Consider the following 26,618-nt stretch of genomic DNA (forward strand, 5'->3'; position numbering starts at 1 on the left):
TGAACGAAGCTGAGCTTGGCTTTTCTCATCAATGTCATGGCAGGCTAGGTACAAAATGGAGGGCCTTTGAAAAGTTGCCTCGGTGCTTGCCCAAGTTTCGTTACCTCATCACTATTCCCCATTATTTAAAAAAAAAAACGAAGTATTCTGTCGACAAAGTTAATTCTTTTTTGTCGTGCAATATTTGTAAAGCTTTTTCCATAAACAAGTTCTATGTAGTATGTTTACATGAAGCAAGCATCTTCAACAGATATAATTAGTGGCGTGTAAAGCACTGATAAGGGAGTGCATGTTGCATGTGTCTGTGTACTGCCAGGGTACCATAAGGCCTAGCAACAAGACCCAGTATGGCTTTTTACGAGTACATTTGAATTCGGCTTCTCTCAGTGTACACATCGAAGGCCATAGAGTTACTCGAATTATTAGATCACCCCTTTAGTGGGTAGCGTTTGCGTGTGACTAATTTTTTTTCCTTGCAGGATCAAGCATGGGGGACATAAAGAAGATCATCGTTGCGTGTGATTCTACAAGAAGTCTTGAGAAGGCCATGGGCCTCCTCCTTGGTGCCTTCTTTGTGTTCAACGTTGCGTACCCTCCCGACTGCCCCCTCACCATGGAACTTTTGCAGAGGTAAATGGGTGAATGTGGATGATGCGTTTGATAAGCAATCGGAATCCGAGGCAATAGTGTGAGCAGCAGGCTTCTTTTTCCTGAGGAAAGGCACTCGCCCTCCTAAGCCAGTGCCTGCAAATGATCAGTTCTGCCCTGTTCCCCTGAAATTCTGATGTCGTCACATACATTCCTCTCGTGCATTTCTTCGTTCTCTGGCACAGCACCGTGTTGCTTTTTTGGCACACCTGTATGGTGATTTGCCAGTCACAGGCGTCTTTAGAAAGTAGAATGGTAAGATTATTGACATAGTGCTGCTTGCCAGCAGTACATGCTAACAAGCCTTGCACATTGGCTAGCTCTGGCAATTGCGAGATGAAGGCCGGACTTTTAATTTTAAATTGCACCCAGTTCTGGTATTCTGACACTTGCAGAATTGCGGATTTGATCATTGTCATGTGATGAATGCACAAGCCTGGCAGTTTGCATTGCCTAAACTTGGTCACGTGTCCTGTGAGTGCATCTAGATAACACTTTTCAGTGTTTTGCTTATTTTTTTGGTTGGCTACTGCAAGAAAGGGGCTAGAACGAAGAACCAGATAGGACGGGCGACTGTCAATTATTGCTAAATGTAATGTGTGCAGCACTTTTATAAGTACCGACGTCAGGAAAAATAGGAGCGAGGATTAAGTGTAAATGCAGTTATTTTAAGTCGCTCTACTATGAATCGTGTCCACTGGCTAATGTCCTAGTGCAACATTACAGTGTGTCTGACTATGGGTTGCGTCCACACATGTGGCAAGTTGCCGGATGCCTCTCTGCACTTTTACAGGCCTCAGGTTCCCTTGTTACCATTGATGCAGTGCTCGCTGTAGCCTGTGTACAATCAGCCCCGAGAAAGTAGAGCTCTCTACCTCACCTTCTGGGCACTCAACAAACCTTTTGCAATGATGAATGTCAGATTTCATTTTGCATTGAAACGGGAGACGTGACACATAGGCAGGACAGCTTCACAGGTACTGTCACAACCATTACATGGCACTTTCCCCTTTCACCTGGTGATCTTTTAGGGGCTGGCAGGGTTATTAGCCCCTGTCAAAAAAAATTATGCTGTGATCCCATATTTGTCCAGAATTGCTCAGTACTTGAAATGGACAGGTGAAAGAGCCATCGTGAAGTCTGCTATGTTGGCACCTGAGAAGTTGGCCGCCCTTTGTGTCAACAGTTGCAGTGTAAAAGAAAAAAAATTAAGACATTCATCATCGTGACAGGTTTGTTGATTGCTCAGAAGATTTCCGGTGTGAAATTCCGCTTATTTGTGGCCAAGGGCACAGAAATTATAATCAGCATTGTGCAAATGGTAAGATGATGAGGCATGATAATGAGGTTTTTAAATGTATGCATGGTTGCCACATGTGCAATTGCAGCCTATACCTGGACATCAGGGTGTTACATCAATACTGACCTATGTTTGCGGCTGATAGCTGAAAACACTGAAATGCAGCAAAATGCTCTTGCATAGTTATGGTTTCTAGACTCTGTGTATGGTTCCTGTACATGATGAGCACCTATTGTTACTAGAAATACTATACGGTGTGTATGTGCAATTGTGGGCTGTTTTTACGAGTTATAATAATGGTTACATTTAGGTACATCATCTATTGTTAGTGCATGTATATGTAGCTATTTAAGCGCACTATAGTGTGCTCACATTTGTTGCTACCTGATTTTAATCTCGTCTTTCAATTTCGTAATACTGTGTGTTGCAGAAGGTAGTGCAGTTCACACATTCATGGCATTTCACGCGTGTAGGCAGAGTATGTGATTGGCACAGTTTATGGAGCATGGATTTATTCTATCCTCGTTTTGTTTCCAGGTACCTTGGGCAGAGCAACCCAACGAAAGGGCGCGGCAAAGGCAGGGCCTGCGGAATCGCACCAAAGTTGCTGAGCCTGCTGAATGCACTTTAATTTATGAATAAATGTGCAAGTAGAAATGTAAATTTGTTTTTGTTGCATGGTTTATGAGGTACTGCCCACTGCAAGTGACTTTCATGTGGTCAGGTTCACCACACTATATATTGACACAGAATTATGTTGAGACTTGTCGTGTTGGGCCATCATACTGACAACACAGTTGCATTTCATGTTGACAAGCCAAATTTTGGAATGGTTAAAAGCATAGTCATTTCGAAATTACAGCCTGCTATTACCTTGATGGCCAAATGCTGTACTGACAGTTATAGATAATTTCAAATTTGCAAAAAGTCTTGAAGTCATAAAAACAGTTTTAAAATTGACAGCTTGCCATCGCAGACAATCAGTGGTATAATTACAGTTTGGCTATATGTTCAAATCGATAAAAATGACATCGAAGTCAGGAAAAAACATTGTCATTTAGAAATGACATCTTGCTGTAACTGCTACGGTCAAATGCTATCAAATTGACAGTTTGACTGTATTTCACATTGACAAGAAAAACATCAAAATGATGGAAAAACTGTCATTTAGAAATGATGTTCTGCTGTCACTTTGATGGTCAAATGTCATCAAATTGACGGTTCAGTTGTATTTCAGATTGACAAGAAAGACGTCAAAATGATGGAAAAACTGTCATTTAGAAATGATGTTCTGCCGTCATTTTGATGGTCAAATGTAATCAAATTGACGGTTCAGTTGTATTTCAGATTGACAAGAAAAACATCAAAATGATGAAAAAGCACCGTCATTTTAAAATGACGGGGTGCCATCATTTTAACGGTCAAATGCTTGGAAATAGAGCTGCCAAGGTATTTCCCGTCATTTTGACGGATTTTTTTTTACAGATGCATGCCACGCAGACCTCAACGAAGACAAGAGGGGTAAGTCCATGGCGGCCCCGATGTGAGGACTAACGAACCTCGCGCCAGCGTTGTCGATGTTCTGAAGTGTCTCCCTGCGGTGTCTTTAAGCATTGGGCGCTATACAGCTGGCTGCTGATGTAGACGTTTCAGCCAACAGTATTCTTATCGGGGCAGTGCATGCAACAAGGGAAGGAGAAACCACGGCTAGGAGAATGAATGTGGATTAGCTCAGCTAATCCACGATATACGAAGCGAAAGATGTCGGCGTCCACTGTGTTCATTGGCGATGGCGCTGGCATTGTTCTAGACGGCGAGGACTTTGAGCAAAGCAAGGGTGCATAACTGGTTCCCTGGATAGGTGGACGCCTTATTCGTGCTTTGATACATTTGACGGTGGTGAGAGAGAGATGTGGCCGGAATGCATTACCGCTGACAGCGTTGTGGCTGACATGCGGCACTGCAGCAATAGCTAGGCTGCAGCGTTCATTTACTGATAAATCTCTCGCGATCAACCATTAACTGCATGCCACCTCCCTGGGTGGCAGGGAGGCCGCGCTGCCTTTCCAGTGTGCGGAACGCAATAAAAGCAGGCTTTTGCAGTTGGACACCAACACCACGTACATGAAAGCGAGACTGAGGTCTCTACTGACCCACGGAGCCGCTAGGCCGCCTGTCCTTTCGTGAAATGAATGGCCTTTGCAAAGTTATTAACGCCAATGATCTTTATGAACGCCATCGGGTCACTTGTTTTGTTTGGTTTTTGGGGAAAGGAAATGGAACAGTTACCGTCTCCCATATCTCGGTGAACACCCGAACCCCGCCGTAAAAGAAGGGATAAAGGAGAAAAGGAAAGAAGAAAGAGATAATAATAATAATAATAATAATAATAATAATAATAATAATAATAATAATAATAATAATAATAATAATAATAAAGGTTTTGTGGGGAAAGGAAATGGCGCAGTATCTGTCTCATATATCGTTGGACACCTGAACCGCGCCGTAAAGGAAGGGTAAAGGAGGGAGTGAAAGAAGAAAGGGAGAGGTGCCGTAGTGGAGGGCTCCGGAATAATTTCGACCACCTGGGGATCTTTAACGTGCACTGACATCGCACAGCACACGGGCGCCTTAGCGTTTTTCCTCCATAAAAACGCAGCCGCCGCGGTCGGGTTCGAACCCGGGAACTCCGGATCAGTAGTCGAGCGCAGTAATAACCACTGAGCCACTGCGGCGGGTCAAAAATATAATATAATTGGTTTTTGGGGGGGAAAGGAAATGGCGCAGTATCTGTCTCATATATCGTTGGACACCTGAACCGCGCCGTAAGGGAAGGGATAAAGGAGGGAGTGAAAGAAAGGAAGAAAGAGGTGCCGTAGTCGAGGGCTCCGGAATAATTTCGACCACCTGGGGATCTTTAACGTGCACTGACATAAAGAAAACTGAAAATTGAAATTTGGATTTTGAGGAAAGGCGTGCCGCTGCGCAGCGGCGGAACCCTTGTGGCTCGGTGCTACTGGTGGCGCATCCGCAGTAGTGACTAGAGAGACAGAGAGCAATATCCTCGGCGAGGCGCAGGTTGTGACGTCATCTGTCTCCTCGGTCCACCGCAACGGCGAAATCGCAAGTTCGAGGCCAGGAAAGCTTTCGCTTTAAAAACCTGGAAAATGAAAAGTGGTTTTGGGGCAAAAGAAAGGGAGCAGTATCTGTGTCACATCTCTGCTATAATGCCTAGAATATAGTATATCTCTTCGGACATCTGAACCGCGGTGCCGTAAGCGAGGAAATAAAGGGGGGACCAAGAGAAGAAAGGATGAGGTTCCGTAGTTGAGGGCTCCAGGGTCTAGTCCACAAATCAACCAGGGCCATTGGCATTCGAGAAGGGGGCGCTTCCCCTCTGCGAAAGTGATCGCAGTTTAGGCGTCGATAAAGACGTGTCTAGTGAAAGCACGGGTTTCTTAGAAACGTATCTTCCAGATTTGTACTCAGGCGTACATGAGTAATTATGAGCATGCAAAAACAGGTGTCGGGACTGAGCGAGTACCATGCGTTTCCGGTAAACTTCTGTACTTGGGATGCAGACGTAGCGCTATCGAGTGGGACCCAATGAAACCCACCTTTTTCGTGCACTGTGCTGGCCTGGCAGATGGCGCACGTGTGGGCGACCTTTCTGCGTCGGAATACGTTCGATTCTGAGCAGATGGGATGGAACCGCAGCCGTCTACAAGTGCTACAGTGAAGCAGCGTCTGTGTTTTTTTCAGAGGCCTCCATTAGACTCCGAGTGATTTGTCAAACGGGCAAGGCGACGGCGTTACGTGGACTACCTGGCAGCGCTGCAACACGGTGTCGCAGTCCAATCTTAAAGGCGAAGCTTAAGCGTCCTCCAATTTTACATGACGGCGTAATAAAGTGTATTCGGTCGAAAAGCAGTCGGCGTCGTAGAAGTTGTGGGCCCCGCGTGCCGGAAAAATTCCTTCCCTTACGGCACGGTTCGGGTGCCCACCCAGATATGCGAGACAATTGTCTAACGGGCAAGGAGTCGCGCCGAACAGGCAATGGTGTTCCGCGGACCCCTTGACAACACTGTCGCGTTCCACTCTTAAGGACGAAGCTTAAGCGTCTTCCATTTTTATTTGCTGCTGATGGAGGTGGCTGTAAATGCCGAACTTCTTATGGCGCATTCCAATGGGCGGACGGGAGCAGAGGCATCGAGCAGGGAAGAGCAGTAGAGTAGCACTCCGAGTGAGGGAGTGCTTGTCCTGCCACTGCAGCAATCACTGCGATTCGAGAGCAGTAAGCCACGTGACCAAGCTTGCTTTCCCAGCATTCTCCGCGTGCTGGACGAGGAACTAGAGCTCGAATCAGAGCTCGTACTCCAGCTTTCATTGCTATCGTCGCCGTCGTCTTCGAATGCTTACAGCACTTAGGCAGGGCGATGCCACTCTTCCGTCGCTCCCCACAGATGCTTCCGGATGAAGCTCATCGATTCCGCAAAGCTAGCCGAGCGCCGACGCTTTGCAGCAGTCATAACCTACGTCGCCGAGAACGAAAAAAGGAAGCAAAACAGCAAGGATAGGACTTCTTTATGTAATGTGACTCCACTCTCGCGTTTGAAGAGGGAGCAGCCCAGACTGCGCTCGACAGCTCTCGGCACAGCGAAACCACCCCTGTTCTACGATTGGATCAAAATGCTCCTGCTCTTGTTCTCCCTCTGGAAGGCGGCCGGCCTTGCGAGGGAACTTTTGGGAGTGCTCTTGAGTGCGCCTGCTCTCCCACTGGAATGCTCCATTAGTATCACAGAGTCTCGCTGACTTCGATTTTGTTCCGAAGCAGTTGCTGACTCAGTATAAAGTCTGCCTCGTTCCTGAAAAATTGAAATTGAAAATTGGTTTTTGGGGAAGGGCGCTCGGATACTGATCCGGAGTTCCCCGGTTCGAGCCCGACCGCAGCGGCAGTGTTTCGATGACGGCGAAACGCAAAGGTGCCCGTGTGCTGTGCGATGTCAGTGCACTTTAAAGATCCCCAGGTCGTACACTTAAAACATCTCCACTACGACACCTCTTTCTTCCTTTCTTCTTTCATTCCCCCCTATATCCCTTCCCTTGAGTTGCGGTTCAGGTGTCCAATGATATACGAGACAGATAATGCGCCATTTCCTTTCCCCCAAACCAATTAATAATATTATCATCGAAACGCGGCAGCCACAGTCGGGTTCGAATCCGTGTTGTCTGGATCTGTACCCGACGGCCCTAAACACCGAGCCTCCGCGGCAGGCCCCATGTCTAGACGTGAACGTGTTTCCTTCACTAATTCCGGTATCTGCAGTTCCCGTCTTTCATTATTTTTTGACACCTGTGCTCTGCTTTATAAGGAGACGTATTCTACCACTTCCTTGTATTCTGGCTCAACACCTGCGCACTTTAACGCTTGTTGAAGCAAAATTTTCACTACGCTATCTTTTCGAGTCTTCAGCAGGGCAGCCAGTTTGCCAATTTACGGATCATGAATACCTTTTCCGAAAAAGTGAGAACAGGGAGTGGAGCTAGAAGAACCCCAGTGGTGAGACTGAAAATGAGACTTCATATTATGTGCCCATCATGGCACCGCGCAGGATGTGGAGTTAGTCGAAAAGGTGCGTTGTAGCAACCACAGAATGGTAAGGTCTCGAATTAGCCTAGATATGAAGAGGGAACGGAGGACACCAGTGAAGTTGAAGACCATTAACGGGTTAGCAGTAAGAGGGAAAGTACAAGAATTTAGCATTTCACCGCAGAAATGATTTTGGGCTTTAAATGAGGAAGTCGAACTTAATGTTCAAACAGTGAATTATAATCTCGCTGCTAGCATTACGGAATCCACCGTAAGAGTAGGTGGTAGGATGACTCGACAGGATACCTGCAAGCTATCTGAGGAGACGAAAGATCTGACTAAGAAACTCCAAAGCATGAGGGCGTTAAGCCCTAGAGCCAAAATACAACTAGCAGACCTATCGAAATTAATAAATAAGCGCAATGTAGCCGACAGAATGAAGTTCAATATCGAGAGAATCGAGCATACTCTAAAAAACGGAGGTAACATAAAAGCGGCGAAGAGGAAACTAGGCATGGCTAAAAACCATGTGTATGCGTTAAGAGACAAGGAAGGCAATCTCATTAGCAATATGGATAAGATGGTTAATGTAGCCGAAGAGTTCTACAAAAATCTATACAGTAGGCAATGTAAACAGAACGTTAATGAGAGAGACAGTAGCGAACAGCATGCTGTCATCACGCCAGTAACGAAATAGGAAGTAAAGAAAGCCTAAGTGAAATGCAATGGCAAAGCATTTGGCGAGGATCAGGTAGCAGCAGATCTGTTGAGGAACGGAGGAGAGATTGTGCTATAAAACTAGCCATCCTGTGTACGCAATGCCTTATGTCATCGGTGGTGCCAGAAGATTGGAAGAACGCAAACGTTATGTTATTTCACAAGAAAGGAGATTCCAAGGACTTAAATAATTTCGCCTTACTGTCCGTTGCTTGCAAGGCATTCACTAAGGTAATCTCTAATAGAGTCTGGGCGACTTTAGAGTTTAATCAACCAAATTATCAGGCAGGCTTTCGTTAAGAATGTTCCACAATAGATCATATTCACACTATCAATCAGGTGATCGCGAAATACGCAGAATATAAGCAACCGCTGTATATAGCCTTTATTGGTTACGAGAATGCATTTGACTCAGTGGAATCATCAGCAGTCATGCAGGCATTATGAAATCAGGGTGTAGGAGAGCCTTATGTGAAAATACTGGGAAGTGTCTATAGCAACTGCACAGCTACGAGAGTCCTCTATAAAGTCAGAAATAAAATTCCATTAAGGAACAGCGTTAGGAGGAAGCCACGATGTCCCCAATGCTTTCACCGCCTGTTTACAGGAGGTATTCCGTGGCCTGAATTGACACGTTTAAACTCCGTTTTCTCGTTTTTATTTTTATTTCGTTAATTAATCAATTAGTTACAATGGTTTCATTAACTTGTCATTGCCTATCACAAACAAATCAATCATAAATGACTAGAAGAACAAATTACGATTATTTCTGACGATTATTTCTGACGATTATTTCTGACGATTATTTTTTAAGATTATTTCTGACACGCGGTGCCGAATATATACTATACCGACGGCTTTTCGAGTAAACGAGCTGTGTACGCTGCCGCGTAAAATTACGTTTTCATTGCCTTTGCGTTGAGCCATCAGAGCCGCAGATGCAAAAAAGTGTGCCCTTAGGGAGGTTCCATAGTTCTTAGATGTTGAAGCCCACATACCACAAAACTTCCGTGGAGGAGGAATGCCACTCTCCGGGTAAGTCCAGATGTGGTCGACACGCTTGGTACCCTCAGTGGCCCCCAGTTCGTGAAGCAACTTATACTGAAATGAAAAAAAAATGAATTGTTTTTTTTTTGGGAAAGGAAACGGCGAAGCGTCTGTCTCACATATCGGCGGACAATTGAACCGCGCTGTAAGGGAAAGGATAAAGGAGGGACTAAGAGAAGAAAGAGAATAATTTCGGCCGTCCGGAGATTTTTACGTGGACTGACATCACGCAGCACACGGGCGCCGTTGTGTTTCGCCTCCATCGAAACGCGGCCGCCGCGGTCGGGTTCGAACCCGGGTCCTCCGGATCAGTAGTCGGGAGCCCTAACAACACTGAGCCATCCCGGCGGGCTCTAATCTAGTTCCGCAGCGAACATTTATTGCCTGTACGCATTAACTATCCGCTCCCCCGCCGTGAAACAGGTGCAGTTGCCGGTGGATGTCCAGCGCGGCTCAACTGCAGCGGCGCCGCGGCAACGAGCCAGCCGCAGCGCCTTCTGGCCCAGCCTCTGTACCGGCTTCTTTTGCCGGGGCGTACGGCGAACTGGCTCCGGCGGAGGTCGTGGAACAATTTGTCCATCGTCAGCCCCATCGTCCATCTGTGGGCATCAACGGCGGTGCCGGGCTCCGGAGTGCGCCACCTGGCGTGCGCATGTTCCAGGTGGCGCTGCACGTGACGGAGGCCAGCATGGAGGGCTACGCCGCCACCTCCCGCTTCACTGAGGAGGCCACCTGCGGTGCCGCTCTGGTGAGGTCACCACAAGCGACGCCTCTCGCTCTTCTCGCAGTATGCGTCTCGGATCTTCCACCTCGAACATGCTAAAACAAAATTCGTATTCAGCTGTGGAAGACTTTCGCTACGGATATTCTTAAACGGACAGGAAAGACGAACAACAACGTCAGGCACTGCCTTGAGTCCAGGAAATACCAGAATGCACGCGAAATGAAGCACAGTGGCGAGCTCTGCGATGAGCGCCAGGCCCCTTAGATCGCTGTCGATTTCCTGCGTAAGTTCTTTTCAGATTTCATGATGTCATCACGCTCTGAGAATATGCGAACATGCGGACTCTAGTTAATAATTCAGCTCTAGTTAACAAATTACAATGATTTCTTTAACTCCTCATTGCCTATCACATAACAACCAATCATCAATCACTATAACCATAAATTACCAAGATATGATTTTTTTTACGTATCCCCCGATTATTTCCGACGCGCGGTGCCGACTGCAAACTACGCAGACGTCTTTTCGACAGAACGATCTGTATACGCTGCCACGTAATATAATTCTTGATTCTGAGTTACAAACTGAACGTGACTGGATAAGTGCGTTTTCGCTCTTTTCCCCAGAATTTCGATTTTTCTGAAAAAAATAACCCGGAAAGATTTTTTGAGCAATCTGAATTTCTTGAATTTCTTTGAAGGGATTTCAATGATGAGCAATGACTTCATAATGCATGGATTTGTGTGTATACAGGCCCGCAACTGCTCCGGCTTTTCATCGACCTGCTTGCGTGAATTACTAGTTATGCTAGTTAATGCTGTTTGTTGGTTTAACACGAGGACCTTCTTCTGAACAGTGATGCTCGCTAATAAATAGCTCTGTTTTTTGTGTTTTTTACAGGATACTAATGACATTATTTTTCCTTCCTTTCCGTCCCTCCTTTCCTAGGACAGAGCAACGGCGTATATCTCGGCGACTGGGTGCCCAGCCCACACCTACCCGCACCATCTATAATGGAATTTTTATTATGTTTTCGTTATAAAAGCGATACATCAATCACTCGAGTCGCATTGTGTGAAGTGCACTTATTTGCTAACACGTTTTCATATTTAATACGTGCTAACGGCGTTAACTGCCTATGTCGATATTTCACTGTATGTTCCTAATTCACTTGTGTTACTCTCACGGCTCGCTCGGTAATCCACTTCAAAATGAAGGTTTTTTCGACCTAAATAGTATATCCAGACTTCAAGCAAGCGAAATCGTTAGCTTTCAAACCCAGAACATAAAGGTAATTTCTGAAAAGCATGTACACAGGATCTGTCAGAGGAACACGCGAGGGATAGTGGAATCATCATCGGTTTCGAAGATGTAGATGCGTCTTGATTTTTAGGAAAAAAAAAGTTATTACTGGCGTCGAAATCTGCTTGAAGATGACGGACGACGTGCTTCTAACTCGCTGTTTCTGAAAGATCAAAGAAAATACTGCATTCCTTGCACAGACGCCTAGGCTGTGACTTGCCAAAAGTCAGGGTGCGCGTTTCATGTCTGATGAGACAATGCCATTTATTTTTATTCAAGTACCTCAGAGGTTCCAAACTTGGGCCCATTATGTGAGGGTGAGGGGTACAGTAGCTGGCAGCCATGATATATGGTACGAGATCTAAAAATACAGAAGTACACAATACAATCGCCGCTGGCTTTTTGCCTGAACGAAATGCATTGTGCAGCGCACACATATAGCGGGAGCATGCCAGAAGCCAATCGGATCGCAAGGTTTTGGAGCAAAATGTTCCATTTCTCGCATGCAAATCTGCTCGGTCAAATAACGCTTGGATTTCACCAATAACTGGAGGCTGTTCGCAGGTGTGGCTGTGACGTCACAACGCCTGACTTGTCGCGGCAGTTACCGCTAGTTCCGCCGACAAGCTCGCTCTCGACAGTTGGGGGACGTGGCTAACCTCGTGATTCGCTCTTGCTGAATAAAAGCCAGCGCTCGCCGCCTCAACACCGCAGAGACATGGAGCCAGAAGTGGTCACCGGGTCGAGTTCTTTGGCGAAGCATTGGAGGCGCCAGTCTGCTGCCAACGTCTCCGCGACGACATCGACTCTGTATCGGTTGCCTTTCGGTACGCATAACCTGTATCAGCAGAGCTGAGCAGCTGAGCCATAGCCATATTTTTATTGCCAGCAACTGGGAGTGGTCTCTCAGTACCCTGTCACTTGCTTGGATTCGGGAGGAGATCTCGTAAAGCGACAAGCTGAATGGCAAATATGGGGCAGGTATGCGTGCTTGCAACGATGGCATTCTTTTCCTGATATCTAACCAATCATGTCTGAAAAAAATAGTTTCAGCTGACAGTTGCGCTACATTTGACAGTGCATGACTGCATAGTCTACAGTTGGTATCCATGCCGTACATGGACCACACACGCGGAGAAATATGCGCTTAACCGCGTGCACAATTGTATTAGCGAATAAATGAGACCCTGAACACTTTGAAGGTGTCTGATTTTCTTGTAACTTCGCTGTTTATTCAGTCTATGAATCTTGTTTTGTCGACTTTCAGCACCGTCTTCGGATCTTAACCCCCGCAATATCGAGTGATGTTAGGGGCAGACCTTAGTATTCGAAAAAAGAGCCAAGCATATTGACTGGCGCCAACCGCCTTTAATGGCTTGCAGCCGAGGAGTGCTTCAGATGCCAAGCCGGCGCCGTCACTGCGTCATAAAGACAGGGAACCCTTCGAGGAACAACGTCATCTTCCTGAGAATCATTGGGGAGCGAGGACAGTCGCCGCTGCGCTTCTCTCCGCTATACGACTTTGTTAATTCGGTATGCCCCATGGAGCGGTTAGAACTGACTCTGTGAAGCATTTATGTCCTGTCGCTTTAAAATGAGGAAATGAGCAGTGAGCACGAAGTAGAGGGTTCTCTTCAGTGTTCCATAGTGCTTAGTGGTGCCTATACTAGCGTGCTGTGCTGAAATCAACTTGCTGATTAGACATAAAGCAACTACTTATTTCCTTAGATTTTGTGCTCTAACCCAGTAATTTGTAAACCGAACACTAATATTTCTGATTCGTGATTCAAAACTCCTTTTGTGCCTTCACGACCAGCAGAAAGGAGTGTTTAACAATGTGCCAGCGATTTTGAAACGTCGGCTAAATTCTCTGCTTTTTCATTAAATGGTTTCTCTCTACGATACGAACGAAATGAACGGCGGCGCAAACAAGGACACAAACTTAGCAATGTGAACGATTTGTTATTATGTTCCATGAAGTGAACGCATGAATGATCAGCTTCCAAGCATAGCAAACATTTAATCTTCAGCGGAGGCGTTGATGCCAATGTAATGTTGCCTGCTCGGACGTGTTAACAGTAATTACATCTGGCTTAAATTATGAAGGTTTAGGATCACACGAGTGTAACGTGCAGTCTTTGAACAATCTTTTCAATGTTAAGGGGACAAATGTTATTCGGGCATAATCGCAGATTAAAGCTCTCGCCCCCTTGCCAGAGGGTAGAACGGAACAAATACAGCTCTGTGGTCACCAGAAGGAAATAAAATAGGTCCCCGCCCGTACCAGTAAGTACATCTAGCTAGCATACAGTAGGACAAATTCTATGGTGACCCGTTATAGAAAACAGCGCCTAGTAATAGGACAAGAAAGCGACGACAGATGACAGGAAGCCGTGTGAATCGTCTTCGTCTCTTTCTTGTCCTGTTTCTACGTGCTGCTTTCTGTCATGTTTACCATTAACCAGCTAGTCCAACTTAAGTCTCATCCGCTATGGTGGGACGACCGGAAATAATTCAGAATAAAATCTCCCCGCCCATGCAACAGTCTGGTAGACCTAGACAGCAACTAAGGTCGGACAGCCGGAAGAGAATGAGAAGAAATCACAGGAATGGTTTCAAGTGTTTTTAAACTGAATAATCCAGCTTTAGCCGGCTTGTGATCGCGAAAAAACAGACACATTTGAATGAGTGCCCACCGCAAGCGGTGCCCTCGGGGTCAGAAAATCCGCCTAATATGCGGGAGGTGTTGTGAGGTGTTGGGTGGGAGGTTACGAAATAGCAGATTAGAGGTGCATTTTTACTGGTGGGTGCCCGGTGCTTGACTTGTGGAGGCCATAAACGAGGCAGGACTGAATATGACGTCGCCCTCCGGTAGGTCAAGATGGCGGGGTTATCGAAGCCTTCCACTTAATCATGTTGCGTATATCCTACACGCGTAACCCAACCTAATTCGGCTGCGCAAAGGAAGATGCATGCAAAACGCTGTGTCCGCGACAGGTGACGAAGACGACGAAGTTGTTATGGCGGCGCCTCCACGGAGCTGAGCGGAGCTGCCCGAGATTCCTGCGGCATGGCCGCGAGGTCTCCTAGTCGCCCGGCTTCAGAGCCACCACCCCCAAGCAGTTCCTCACCAGTATAAGATGACACCGGATCTGGAAATCAAGAGGCTCTTTGCATTTTATTAGAACTGCTGGTACTCAGACAGGCAGTCTCATTAGCTGCTGTAGATCGGTGCGGCCATTCAGGCTACGCACAGTAGCACCAGCTGCCTTGCACTTATAGTTTACAGCCATTGGGCTACTCCCTACTGAGGAGACAGTCCTTGCCGGCGAAAACACATCACAGAAATTCAATTCAAGCATAATTATTCATTTCCAGCTCATGTGTTTAATCTCTTGAATGGGTGGAGTTTGAAATCGGTGTGAATAATACTGGCTCCCATCATCATGTTAACTTCAGGAGCATTTTTGTTTTTCTTTAAACTTTTCCAGTTTCTTGCATATTCAAAGCCCCAACATATGTGTTGGTGACATCTGATGTAGTCTCGGGCCAGTCGATTTTCAATGCTTTAGTTTTATTGCATATCTTCAGCAGTTGCCGGTGTCGCTTTGGGAAAAAAGAAGCTATATTCAGAAAGCCGTCGTGCGTAGTACATGGCAAAAAAACAAAAACATAAATCCAGGGAACGTGAGGCCTGGGGATAAGACAAAGGTTGTACTGGGAAAGAAGAAAGAGATGATACTTGTGTCGGGACAATTTAAGATAGGGGAATTTTTTGCTGGTTTTCGGCAGCACCCTTTTCTGCTTACTCACCGTAGTGCAGTGATTACCATTCAGAGAATTTCCCCCTTTTTGGGAATTTGAGGAGTAAAAATGGGCGAAAAGGTAGTTTTCACGGAGTTTGAGATAACTTTTAGAACCGGAATTGTCTCACTTTTTTTCAAATGTCGAAGTTTTCAAGCAGCTGCAAAAGAAAGGGGGACCTGAACCAGTGATTTTTGATTCTATTTGAGGAAATTTTTGGTTATGGCATAGAACATTTCTACCGCAGTGGCTCTTTGAACATGGTGTTCTACTACTGAATACGAGATTGCCATTCAATCCGATACGATTAAATTAATTTGGACGGAGCCGAAACGCGGATATTGGTATGTGCGGCGATTGACGTGCACATTAAAACGCTCATGGTTTATGTTATTCCGCGGCTACCTACTACAGAATTTCTCATGCCATGACCTCTGCTCCGGCAAGTAAAAGATTGTGTTTTTGCATTGGCCACCATGCCTTTCTTCGTGTCCTTCTCCCTGTTCTTCCCGAACTGGAATGACTCCAAAATAGTTTAAACAGCGAAGCTTGGCATCTCCGCGACATTGATTCAGAGCCAGTATAACGGAGCCATTCTCTGGCACCGGACACAGGATCGGCGTGAAGGGTGACCAGCGCTATGCGGTCAAGATCATCCCTCGGCACCTGGCCCCGCGCGAGTATGTGTACCACTTCCTGCCCCGAGAGTTGGCCATCATCCCCAAGCTGCAGCACCCGAACATCATCCGCGTCTACGACATCCTCGAGATCAAGCGCAAGGTGTTCGTCGTCATGGAGCTGGCCACGCAAGAGGACCTTCTGCTCAAGATCACCAAGGACGGCCGCTTCTCCGAGAGCAAAGCCTTCGACTACTTCGACCAGATATGCGACGCGGTCGCCTACCTGCACCGGCAGAACATCGTCCACCGAGACCTCAAGTGCGAGAACATCCTCCTGAGCGCCAAAAGGCAGATCAAGCTGGCCGACTTCTCCTTCGCCCGGCAGAACCGTGAGAGGCTTTTATTCTCCTTTTTTTTAGAACGATAGCTCCACTATATGCAAAAGTCGATCTCTGTGTCGCTTTGATCCTTGACCTTGACTCACATTATTAAGCGAGCATTGTTGCACTTGGGTTGCAAGCCCCAAGGGTAGCGTTGGCCTGGCGGCCTGGGGCAAAGCTGGAAACATCCGGTCCCGGCAAAGGATGAGTCGACTGGCAACAGAACAACTTGTTTATTCTGGCATCGCAAAAGAGCAGCCGGTCAGGGCGACCACGTTTCTCGAAGGAAGAAATCGAAGTCTCTCTCTGGCGTCCGGGGCAGCGGCTTTTAATACCCTCGGAGTCGAGGGCAAGAAGGAACGGCTTGGGATGAGGCGCCCGATACGGCGACGCTCAGACATGTTCAGACGTGACGCGCGCGTCCGCCGGGCCGGCGCCGGTCAGACCTCCTCGCCTCCCAGTTGGGGAGCTCCTCTCTCTGGCTGCCGCGCTTTGACAAGCGTGGGCACCAACATGCACACACACACACACACGCACACACGACGACACGTGGCATTGAAACCTGCCTGGACGCGCTTGGCGAGAGGCGTTACGGCAGCACTGAACGGGCCCAAAATGACCGCCACTTTGAACGAAGCCGCGGCGTCCGTTGCATCCGCGCCGGCTATACCGCGCGTCGTAGGCGAAACGTAACAGACCGCCCAGCCGGGAGAAGGAGATCGCGATGGTCAGGGGACTGCATCCGCTGTCCGGAGGGATGTCGCTCGATGATGCTCGTAATCGAAACCGGTCGTCCCTCGACGTTGCTTGAGCGCAGCGCACAGAGAAGGCCTCGTTCTCAGGTTCAGGTTCACACAGGGCACTGCAAAGTGACTTCGGGAGAGTTGCCATTTTTGTGCTCGTTCCCAGCAAGCGTTAGAACTACGCCGAAACGCAACCGCTCAGTCAGCAAGCACGAGACAACCCTCACTAAGCTCTGCCAGGCTCTTTCCCCTTTTATACTACTGCCTAGTTCCTTACAGTAGTCAAGCAGCACTCAGAACGCGTCCACAAATGAGAAAATTGCACTAGAAAGCACGTCATCAATTTGAAACACTAAACAAAAGCAATATGTTAAAAATCCTGCCTCAGGAAGAAAACATCAGTAACAAACAACTGTGAGGCGGATTCCTACGTTAGGGGCTTCGACTTAAGCCGTCGGCGTTACCGTTGAGACTCCCCTTTTTGTAACGCACCTCAAAGGAATATTGTTGCAAAGCGAGGCTCCAGCGCAGGAGGCGGCCATTTTTGGGAGAGATGGTCTGCAGCCATTGGAGAGGGCAGTGATCCGTCTCAATGATAAACCTCGAGCCGGCTAGGTAGCATGACAATTTCTGAACTGCCCACACGAGACACGCACACTCTTTCTCGGTGGCGCTGTACACCTGCTCACGACAGGTCAGCTTACGACTAGCATACAGGACGGGGTGTTCCAGTTCTCCATTGTCCCTTTGGCACAGTACAACGCCCATGCCTCGCTCACTAGCATCGCACTAAACAACGAACCCTTTTGTGTAGTCTGGCGATCGTAGCACAGGCTGGCTTGTTAGGGCGCTCTTTAAGGCGCTAAAAGCTCTTTCCTTTGTCTCGCTCCAGACGACTGTTTGGGGCTCTGTTTTTCTTAGAGCATCCGTCAGGGGAGCCGCGATATCGGAGTACCTGGGGATGTACCTCTGATAGTAGCCGGCGACACCTAAGAACGACCGAATATCGGTCTTCGTGCGCGGTTGCGGGAAGTCTCGCACAGTAGCCACCTTTATTTCAGAGGGGCGGCGACGACCCTGTCCAATCACGTGACCGAGGTAGACAACCTCGGCCTGTGCTAATAGGCACTTGGGAGCCTTGACTGTCAAGCCCGCTTCGCGCAGGCGGGTTAGCACTGCCCGCAAGTGTGCCATATGCTCAGACCAGGATGCGGAGTATATCGCTACGTCGTCTAAATACGGTAAAGCGAATTCTTCCTGTCCCCGCAACACTTTGTCCATGAGGCTTGAAAAGCAGTATGGCGCGTTCTTCAAACCAAAACTAAAACTTTAGGACGGAATGTTCCCATTGGTGAAATGAACGCCGCATACCTACTAGCCTCTTCTGTAAGTGGAACCTGCCAATAACCCCTGACAAGATCTAGGGTGGAAATAAACTGAGCACTACTAACTTTCTCAAGGCGCTCCTCGATGTTAGGGATCGGATAAATTTGATCCTTAGTGATGGAATTAAGCCTGCGGTAGTCGACGCAAGGACGAGGTTCCTTGCCCGGTACCTCAACTAAAATCAAAGGGGAGGTATAATCACTCTCACCCGCCTCAATAACACCGAGCTGTAGCATTTTCTTTACCTCAGCCTCCATAATATCGCGCTGGCGGGGTGACACCCGGTACGCCTTGGATCGTACTGGCTCTGGGGAGGTAAGTTCTATATCATGAGTAAGGACAGAAGTCCTACCAGGCCTCTCAGAGAACTGACCTTGAAACTCTTGTAAGAGTTGGTGTAGTTCGGTTTTCTGCTCAGGCGACAGCGGTGCTTTAATGATTAAGTCACTAATGACCTGATCAGTGTCTTCCTTGTTCGTCACTGAGCCTAGTCCCGGAAGCTCGACCGGAAGCTCTTCTGACTTTCCCATGTCGGGCATTTCCTCTCCAGTACCTGGTGCCTTCAACGCTACAGGCTCAATTTTATCCAGTTCGGACGTGCTCGGAATATCAGCTTGCTGCGCCTCCGACCCTTTCTCATTGTTCGACAACGTCGGCCCCGCAACTACCGCCTTTGCAGCGAGCTCCCGAACTCTCGATCTGGTTAAGGCCTGAACGCTAGCCTCACCAAACAAAAGCCCCTTCTCGCGCAGGAGGTGATCGGACCTGTTCGAAAATAGGTAAGGGTACTGGGGGGGGGGGGCAGCATAGATGACACTACGGCCTCCGTCTCAAGTGCTCCGAAAGGTCCTTCAATAAGCACTTTTGCTACGGGCAGACACACGCTATGAGCTTCCAAGGCTTGCTTGATCCATGCGCACTCGCCCGTGAACATATCGGGTTCTACGTAAGAGGGGTGAACTACATCCATTGTAGCTGCGGAATCACGAAGCACTCGGCACTCTTTCCCGTTCACGAGGAAGTCTCGCATGTAAGGCTCGAGAAGCTTCATGTTCTCGTCAGTGCTACATAATGACAAACACACGACTTCTCTTTTTGTTTCTGGACACTGCGCCGAAAAGTGACCCGGCTTCTGGCACGTATAACACACGCGCGCTTGCCTCGTCTCGAACCGCTTTCTGCGTTCGGCTTCGGCTGCCGCCGTCTCCTTACGTTCGGTCGGACTGCTTTCACTCGCATCCGCACTACGTGTGTCCCCCCTTGCTTTCATGGGTGTGAACTTCGGCCTCTCAAACTTGGAGCCAAATTCACCCTTAGCTCCGCGAGCCCGACGCGTCACAAACTCCTCGGCTAGCTCGGCGGCTTTAGCCACTGTACTAACGTCTGGCCAATCCAAGACCCAGTACCGCACGTTCTCAGGTAACCGACTATACAACTGTTCTAGCCCGAAACACTGCAGAATTTTATCGTGGTCACCAAATGCTTTCTCTTCTTTGAGCCACTCCTGCATGTTTGACATAAGCCTGTAGGCAAACTCTGTATATGACTCACTTCTGCCTTTTTCATTTTCCCGAAACTTCCGACGGAACGCCTCCGCTGACAGCCTGTACTTTTTTAGCAGACTCGATTTCATTTGGTCGAAATCCTCTGCCTCCTCTCTCTTCAAGCGAGCGACTACGTCGGCCGCCTCGCCGGGTAACAAAGTGAGCAAGCGCTGTGGCCACGTTTCCCGAGAGAACCCCTGCTTCTCGCACGTTCGCTCAAAGATAACCAGGAACAAACCAATGTCCTCTCCAAGCTTAAACGGCCGCATCAGGTCAGTCATTTTGAACGATACTCGTTCTCCTGCACTGTGTGCCTGACTTCCATTACGAGCGCGTTCCATCTATACCTCGAGACGCTTCATTTCCAAAGCGTGTTGACGGTCGCGCTCTTCTTTCTCTTTATCTTTTTGTTCTTTACGTTCGCGCTCGTCTTTCTCTTTTTGCTCTTTACGTTCGCGCTCGTCTTTTTGCTCCCTCTCCTCAATCGTCTCAAGGCATTCCGACAGCTCGTCATCCTCAGCCTCCAACTCAAGAATAGCCCTTAGCAGTTCTGGTTTTCTGAGTTTGTCTGAGACATCCAGACCCAACTCTCTTGCAAGCTCCAGCAATTTCGGTTTGCGCAACGACTTCAAATCCATGGCTGCACCGAATGCTGCTTTCTCTACTGCCTACTATTGTCTTGCCGCAAACTAACCCGGCAGCAACGACAACACAATTACCAGCTCTGTTTCTGACACTAACAAAAGCCTGGCAAAACTCAGAAGAAGAAAGTCCCGCACTCACCAAACCTCGCAGCCAAGAATTCAGCGCAGTCGTTCCGCTGCAGGCAACCAGTCATCACACAGGGCTCGTTGCACTGCTCCTGGATGGTCGTTGTGCTGCTCAGCATACAGTTGACCGCATATCTTCGCTGCTGGCCTCCGTTGTCGCGATCTCACCGCTGGCAACCAGTTGTTGCACTTGGGTTGCAAGCCCCAAGGGTAGCGTTGGCCTGGCGGCCTGGGGCAAAGCTGGAAACATCCGGTCCCGGCAAAGGATGAGTCGACTGGCAACAGAACAACTTGTTTATTCTGGCATCGCAAAAGAGCAGCCGGTCAGGGCGACCACGTTACTCGAAGGAAGAAATCGAAGTCTCTCTCTGGCGTCCGGGGCAGCGGCTTTTAATACCCTCGGAGTCGAGGGCAAGAAGGAACGGCTTGGGATGAGGCGCCCGATACGGCGACGCTCAGACATGTTCAGACGTGACGTGCGCGTCCGCCGGGCCGGCGCCGGTCAGACCTCCTCGCCTCCCAGTTGGGGAGCTCCTCTCTCTGGCTGCCGCGCTTTGACAAGCGTGGGCACCAACATGCACACACACACACACGCACACACGACGACACGTGACATTGAAACCTGCCTGGACGCGCTTGGCGAGAGGCGTTACGGCAGCACTGAACGGGCCCAAAATGACCGCCACTTTGAACGAAGCCGCGGCGTCCGTTGCATCCGCTCCGGCTATACCGCGCGTCGTAGGCGAAACGTAACAGCATAGAAACACAATACCTTTTTTTGGCGCGTCGTGCTATCACACTTGCAGTCCTCATATATGTTGGAGCGCATATAAAGAGGATAATGCCGTCCCGACGAAATTGTTGCGATGCGCTGCTGTTTACATTTTTACGTTCATGTGCTTCCACGAATTTCTGGCACTTTCTGGGCAGCACAATCAATGAAAATCTCCAGCTCCACTGCCTTTCGTGCTGCAAAGACAGTTAAGACAGTTCTTACCGCCCACAAATCGAATTGAGGTATGTTCAACTGTGCTTTAATCTGCTTTTTCATTGTAACTGTGGATGTACTCTTCTGATTTGTGTCCTTTTTGTTTGGCTTTTCTGACCTCGCCTGCTTGGGCATGGCACGCATGCAGAATTTTTTAAATAGATAAATAAATTATGAGACGGGGGATTACCGAAGGCATCGGCACCTCAGGAAGAAGGGCGGCGACAGCGCACTGGTCAGCCAGGTCTGGAACACAGTACGCGCAGCGATAGCAATGCGGCTGCTGAACAGAATGTTTGTTTCGTCTTTGCAAAATAAATAAATAAATAAATAAATAAATAAATAAACTGGTTGGTGTTGGTGTGCCGGGTTTTATGGACATTTTGAGATGGAGGAACTGAAACTGAGGTTCCTTGAGCATTGAGTGAGATTAATATTCTTCAGCTTGCTGCGGCTTTGTCAAGCTGTAACTTACAGCTTTTTCTGTGCCTCTGCTGTCTGTACCTTTTCAACGCAGAAATAAGTTTGACTTGATTTGATTTCCTCACATTCGAACGCTTCACCGCCCGCGCAGACAACGCGAACAAGCGCAAGCTGCTGAGCCGCACGTTCTGCGGCAGCGCTGCCTACGCGGCGCCCGAAGTGATCCAGAACATCCCGTACCGGCCCAAGCGCTACGACTCGTGGAGCCTGGGCGTCATCCTCTACATCATGGTGTGCGGACAGCTGCCCTTCGACGACTGAAACCCGTTCCAGCAGGTGCGCGCCCAGATGAGCCGCCAGATCAGCTTCCCGCCTTCGTACGGACTGACCAAGATGTGCCGGAACCTCATCCGGCACCTGCTCGAGCCGTACGTGCTGTACCGCTGCTCCGTTCCCCGTGCCATGAAGCACACCTGCATGCGCAAGGAACGCATCAAGCGGAAGTTTGAGTGCCGTAAGCTTGCTGCCAACTTGCTTTACGAATCTAATCGGTGTTCTATTCAGACAGGTGACATGGTGCTAAATGCGTAGACGGGATAAACTGTATATTCTTTCTTTCTTGTTAGAGGCATGCTATGCAACGAGCCCCTGTTGATGTACCGTAGAAAAATCTGACGCAAAACATCATCCGTGCGGAGAATAGAGGCTGCAGCGAATTTGTGTTCAACTGTCGCAGTGGGCAGGGCTGTTCGCGCAGCTGTTCTTGGAATTAGTCGAGACAAAGTTGGAGCTAGTATGGTTCTCTCCGAGGGAAAATTTTGAGCTCGGGGGAAGGTAGTGGTGGGCATACACGCTTCCCTTCCTACCTTCCCCCATAAATCTAAGCATGACTATGGGGACCCACAGCCTCAGTTTATTGCACCGGTAATAGCGGTGGCGACCCGTAAAAGCAGCATGTGTGGGTGAATACGCGAGCAGGCCAACAGCGTATCCAGCTATCAAACCACTTCCAGACGTCTCGACGGAATGCCTGGCCTCCTCCTGCAGAATGCTGATAGAGGCTAGACTGCGTCGCATCTTGAAACAGTATAACAGTTCTGGTTCGGTGCCATGAGTTCAGCGGATAGGTACACGGTGGTACAAAGTATCTGTGGTGCGAGTTTGGCGCGCTTGGCACAGTCAAGGGGAATGCTAGTTTACGCGTCCCTCAAGCTGGTCAGCGTAGCAGTCCCAACAAAGCGAAATGGTCCGTATTGAATCTTCTCGCCTAAAGAAGGCAGAACATGTCAGCTGTTCCATGCTACTCGGCAGTAGGTCCAGGAATTTTCTTGCCTGAGTTTTTTTAGTAGATTTTCTGTCTTTCAGCTATATCAAAACACCGCGCTGCTCCGCACTGTGAAATGCAGCGAGAGCTGTAGTAAGTCGGCGAGTTGTAGTGCTGCCTAAGGTTGTTAAAACGGATGCTTGGGCGAGTTGGTACCACATTTTCTTGAAGGGCGCGAACTTGGGCACCGGCAGAAGGAAGACACACAGACGGGCGCTGACGTGCAACTAAATTTTTATTGCTTGGAGCGTCGAAATAAATAGGTGGCCACCAAACGACAGAAGATTGGAGGACGCTTAAGCTTCGCCTTTAAGAGTGGAACGCGACAGCGTGTTGCGGCGCTGTCAGGGAGTCCACGGAACGCCATCGCCCGTTCGGCGCGACGCCTTGCCCGTTAGAGAAATCGCTCTGCTACGCACGGTGAAGCGGACGCGCGGAGCGTCAAACCGCGTAAAGTGCTGCCAAGCGCCTTGCTGAAGCAGAGCTTCCACGCCGAACGAACGGGCAGCAAGCCGCAAACTTCGCGTTGAACGCGCCTTGGATGTGCGCTGCGTAGTTCGCCGCTCGCCGCGTGATTCCTGTGTCCCCGCACGGCCCCACTGCGCCCCAACGAGATGAGTGGGAGGAGCTGCCGTCGCCCGCTATCTGTTGGGGCAGTGGCGTACATTGCGAGGAGGAGGAGGAAGTGGTTTGGTGGGCGCCGCCTTCCTCCTGGGTTTTATTTATTAATGCTTCTGAGATTTTTCGCTCACGGCCGACGCCGACGACACCGGCTTTTCTGCGACACGGGGCCCTTAACGCTGTCGCGTTAAGAACACACACATTCATTGCCTTTGCAAATATTGTGTTATTTCATGCTGGATATCAGTGGGATCGCTTAGATTTGTTCGATGGAGGCTGTACGCAGTCGGTAAGTACATTTTTTTTTCGCGCAACCGAATGAACTTAGATGCGCTATGGGAAGCTTGGAAACACCTAGAAAGGGATCGCTCCGCACACGGTTACTGAATGCTTACTAGCTTCGTTTTAAGGCCTTTCGTGGCTCACGAGTGGCGTGGACGGAAGTTGCCCGCACGAACTGTCAACCAATTCCTGTTAAGCAGGATGTGTGTAATGAAACAAAAATAAAAATAAACATACTAAGAATAAAAATGGGCGAATAAATAAAGAACAAAATAAAAAGAGAACGGAATATATATAGACGCTTTATAGGTATTGTGCTCGATGGATTTCACTCGTGTTTTCGGGCCCAGTTTGTGCTGACATTCTTCTCGTCCTGTTGCTTTTTCGTTCCCCGCTCGTTGGATGCAGTGCTCACTTTCGACCACGAAGTTCTACCGTTATATCCGTCGCACAACCAGTAACACTGCGCGCTTGTGGCTATGGCAAACTGGTTTGACAGGCGCTTTGTGGATGAGAGAGCAGCTGCACCGCGGCGTTTTGTAGCGTTTTCAAGCGATTTGCCATGAGTGAAAGAAAGTCTGAGTCTGTGTCTGACAGAGTCTGTGTCACACTCTTGACGAAACCGGAAAAGCGTACGACAGTTTGTTGTCCGGGCAGGTGCTCATTCTTTTACACCCCGTTATCATCATCTATCGGCACATAAACAGGCGAGGCGAAGCACACGCAGTTATACTGCCGGGAGGCGATGTAGCTTCTCCTGCCATTGCAATTATCAGACACATTCAGCCTACACTGCAAAGTGTTACGGTTACGGGGGTACCGGGAGCCACCCCCCCCCCCCCTCCCCACCGGTGAGCACGCGCTGATTGGTCGCGACGCTGCAAGCGGGCACGTACTCCAATGCAGGTAGCTGGCGCCATCTGGCGCCGTCAAGGCGGTTTGCGCATGCTCACTGACTGCGCGCGGGCTCCCGGTACTCCAGTACCAGTAACGGTAACACGGTTCTCGGTGTGCTATAGTTGTCTATTCCTGAAGAACCACATAACATCCGCCATGCCTTCCTTCTTGGACCGCGGTTTTGGTAGGGTCTCTGCTATCTTTTCTTTGGGGCATGCATGGTTATGTCGCTTTGTCACAATTTCTCCGTGGCCTTGTTCTACTGGCCCATTAAGTTTCGTCTAGATGGCGCCACGGATGATGAGTTAATCCAACGTGTACTGCGTCGGCGCCGGTGCGAGAACCCGCGAAACCTCTCTACAAGGCCTGATGCTGGAAAGAAAATAAATGACGATTATAAGCTTATGTTTTTGTATCGATAGCTGCATTACGATAGCACTTCGAGCCTTCAGCGTGGCACCCATTGAGCTTCGTGGCCGCCCTTGAGCTACGTGGCGTAGCCGTTTTTGTGGAGAAAAAAGTGAAGGCGCCCGCGTGCAGTGCGGTGTCAGTGCATGTTAAAGATCCCCAGGTGGTCGACATTACTCCGGAGCCCTCCACTACGTCACGGCTTCTATCAGCCCCTCCTTTATCCCTTCCCTTACGGTGTTGTTAAGGTGTCCGCCGATATATGAGACAGATACTGCGCCATTTGCTTTCCCCCAAAACCAATTATTTTTATTATTCCGTGTTTGGGGGACGGGCCGTTTTATTCCCCTTCCTTATAATAATGTCCAGCTCCTCATTCTCTGCCTTGTGAAGCTTTAAATATGGGGTGACCTATAATACTCTGGTAATCACAAAAGACTCCATCAGTCTAAGATGATATGCCTCCATCGAGCCTGTGTGCTTGTTGGCTATCCTCTTGAGAAGCCTGCGCGTTTGGCTCGTGGTGGCTTCGAGTCTCTGCATCAGTTCAGAATATTCGCCCGAATTTTCAGTCCCAGGTGCTCACCGCCATAGGAATGACGTTACCCTTTATTCTTAAGTCCATTCCACGTCCCGGATTTTTATTCTTGCGCGACAACATCGACGGCGAGGAGAGAGCTTCCGACTTTCCGGTAGAACACCGGATCCCGATGGGCTCTAGATATGCCTCCACGACTCCTATGTTCGTTCGAAGCATGAGCTGAGTCTGCCCACCACTGCCTCAGACACGTCCACTAACCACACTTTGAGCCTCAGAATATCAACACTCTGGATGAGCTCATGAAAGCGGCTCGAGCATTCCTATACCGGCGACGAGTGCGCAGTCGCAGGAGTCGCAGTGTTTTGGAGAAGCTGGAGCAAGAGCTCCGGGTCTGCTCCAGGAGCACGGAAAAATCTCCCCAATTGGTTAGGAACAAGCTTGGGTACCTCTGCTGCCCCAAAACATGCACCCGGTGCATAACGAGGGCAGACGTAGGGACAGAGCCAGAGCCCCGCAGGCTAGGTTTGAAGGTAGGCAGGAAGTATTTTATATGCAGACG

At 48.8% G+C, this 26,618-nt stretch overlaps 2 protein-coding genes and 1 pseudogene across 3 annotated transcripts in view; all 3 read left to right on the plus strand.

Moving 5' to 3' along the window:
- The window catches only part of LOC144119970 (uncharacterized), a 61,565-nt pseudogene that overhangs the window by 15,101 nt on the left and 19,846 nt on the right, over nt 1-26,618 (plus strand). The window contains exon 3 of the transcript XR_013312419.1: nt 22,138-22,500. The product of XR_013312419.1 is annotated as an uncharacterized LOC144119970 (transcript). The remainder of the gene's footprint in view (nt 1-22,137; nt 22,501-26,618) is intronic.
- On the plus strand, nt 488-11,090 carry LOC144118581 (uncharacterized). The gene is made up of 3 exons (XM_077651483.1): nt 488-630; nt 9,726-10,050; nt 10,975-11,090. The coding sequence occupies exons 1-3, from the start codon at nt 488-490 to the stop codon at nt 11,038-11,040; spliced, it is 534 nt and encodes a 177-aa protein (XP_077507609.1). The 3' UTR covers nt 11,041-11,090.
- On the plus strand, nt 14,399-16,179 carry LOC144118595 (testis-specific serine/threonine-protein kinase 6-like). The gene is made up of 2 exons (XM_077651490.1): nt 14,399-14,409; nt 15,708-16,179. Exons 1-2 carry the CDS (start codon nt 14,399-14,401, stop codon nt 16,177-16,179), a joined length of 483 nt encoding a protein of 160 aa, XP_077507616.1.

This window comes from Amblyomma americanum, chromosome 2 (assembly GCF_052857255.1).
Source record: "Amblyomma americanum isolate KBUSLIRL-KWMA chromosome 2, ASM5285725v1, whole genome shotgun sequence".
Lineage (NCBI taxonomy): Eukaryota > Metazoa > Arthropoda > Arachnida > Ixodida > Ixodidae > Amblyomma > Amblyomma americanum.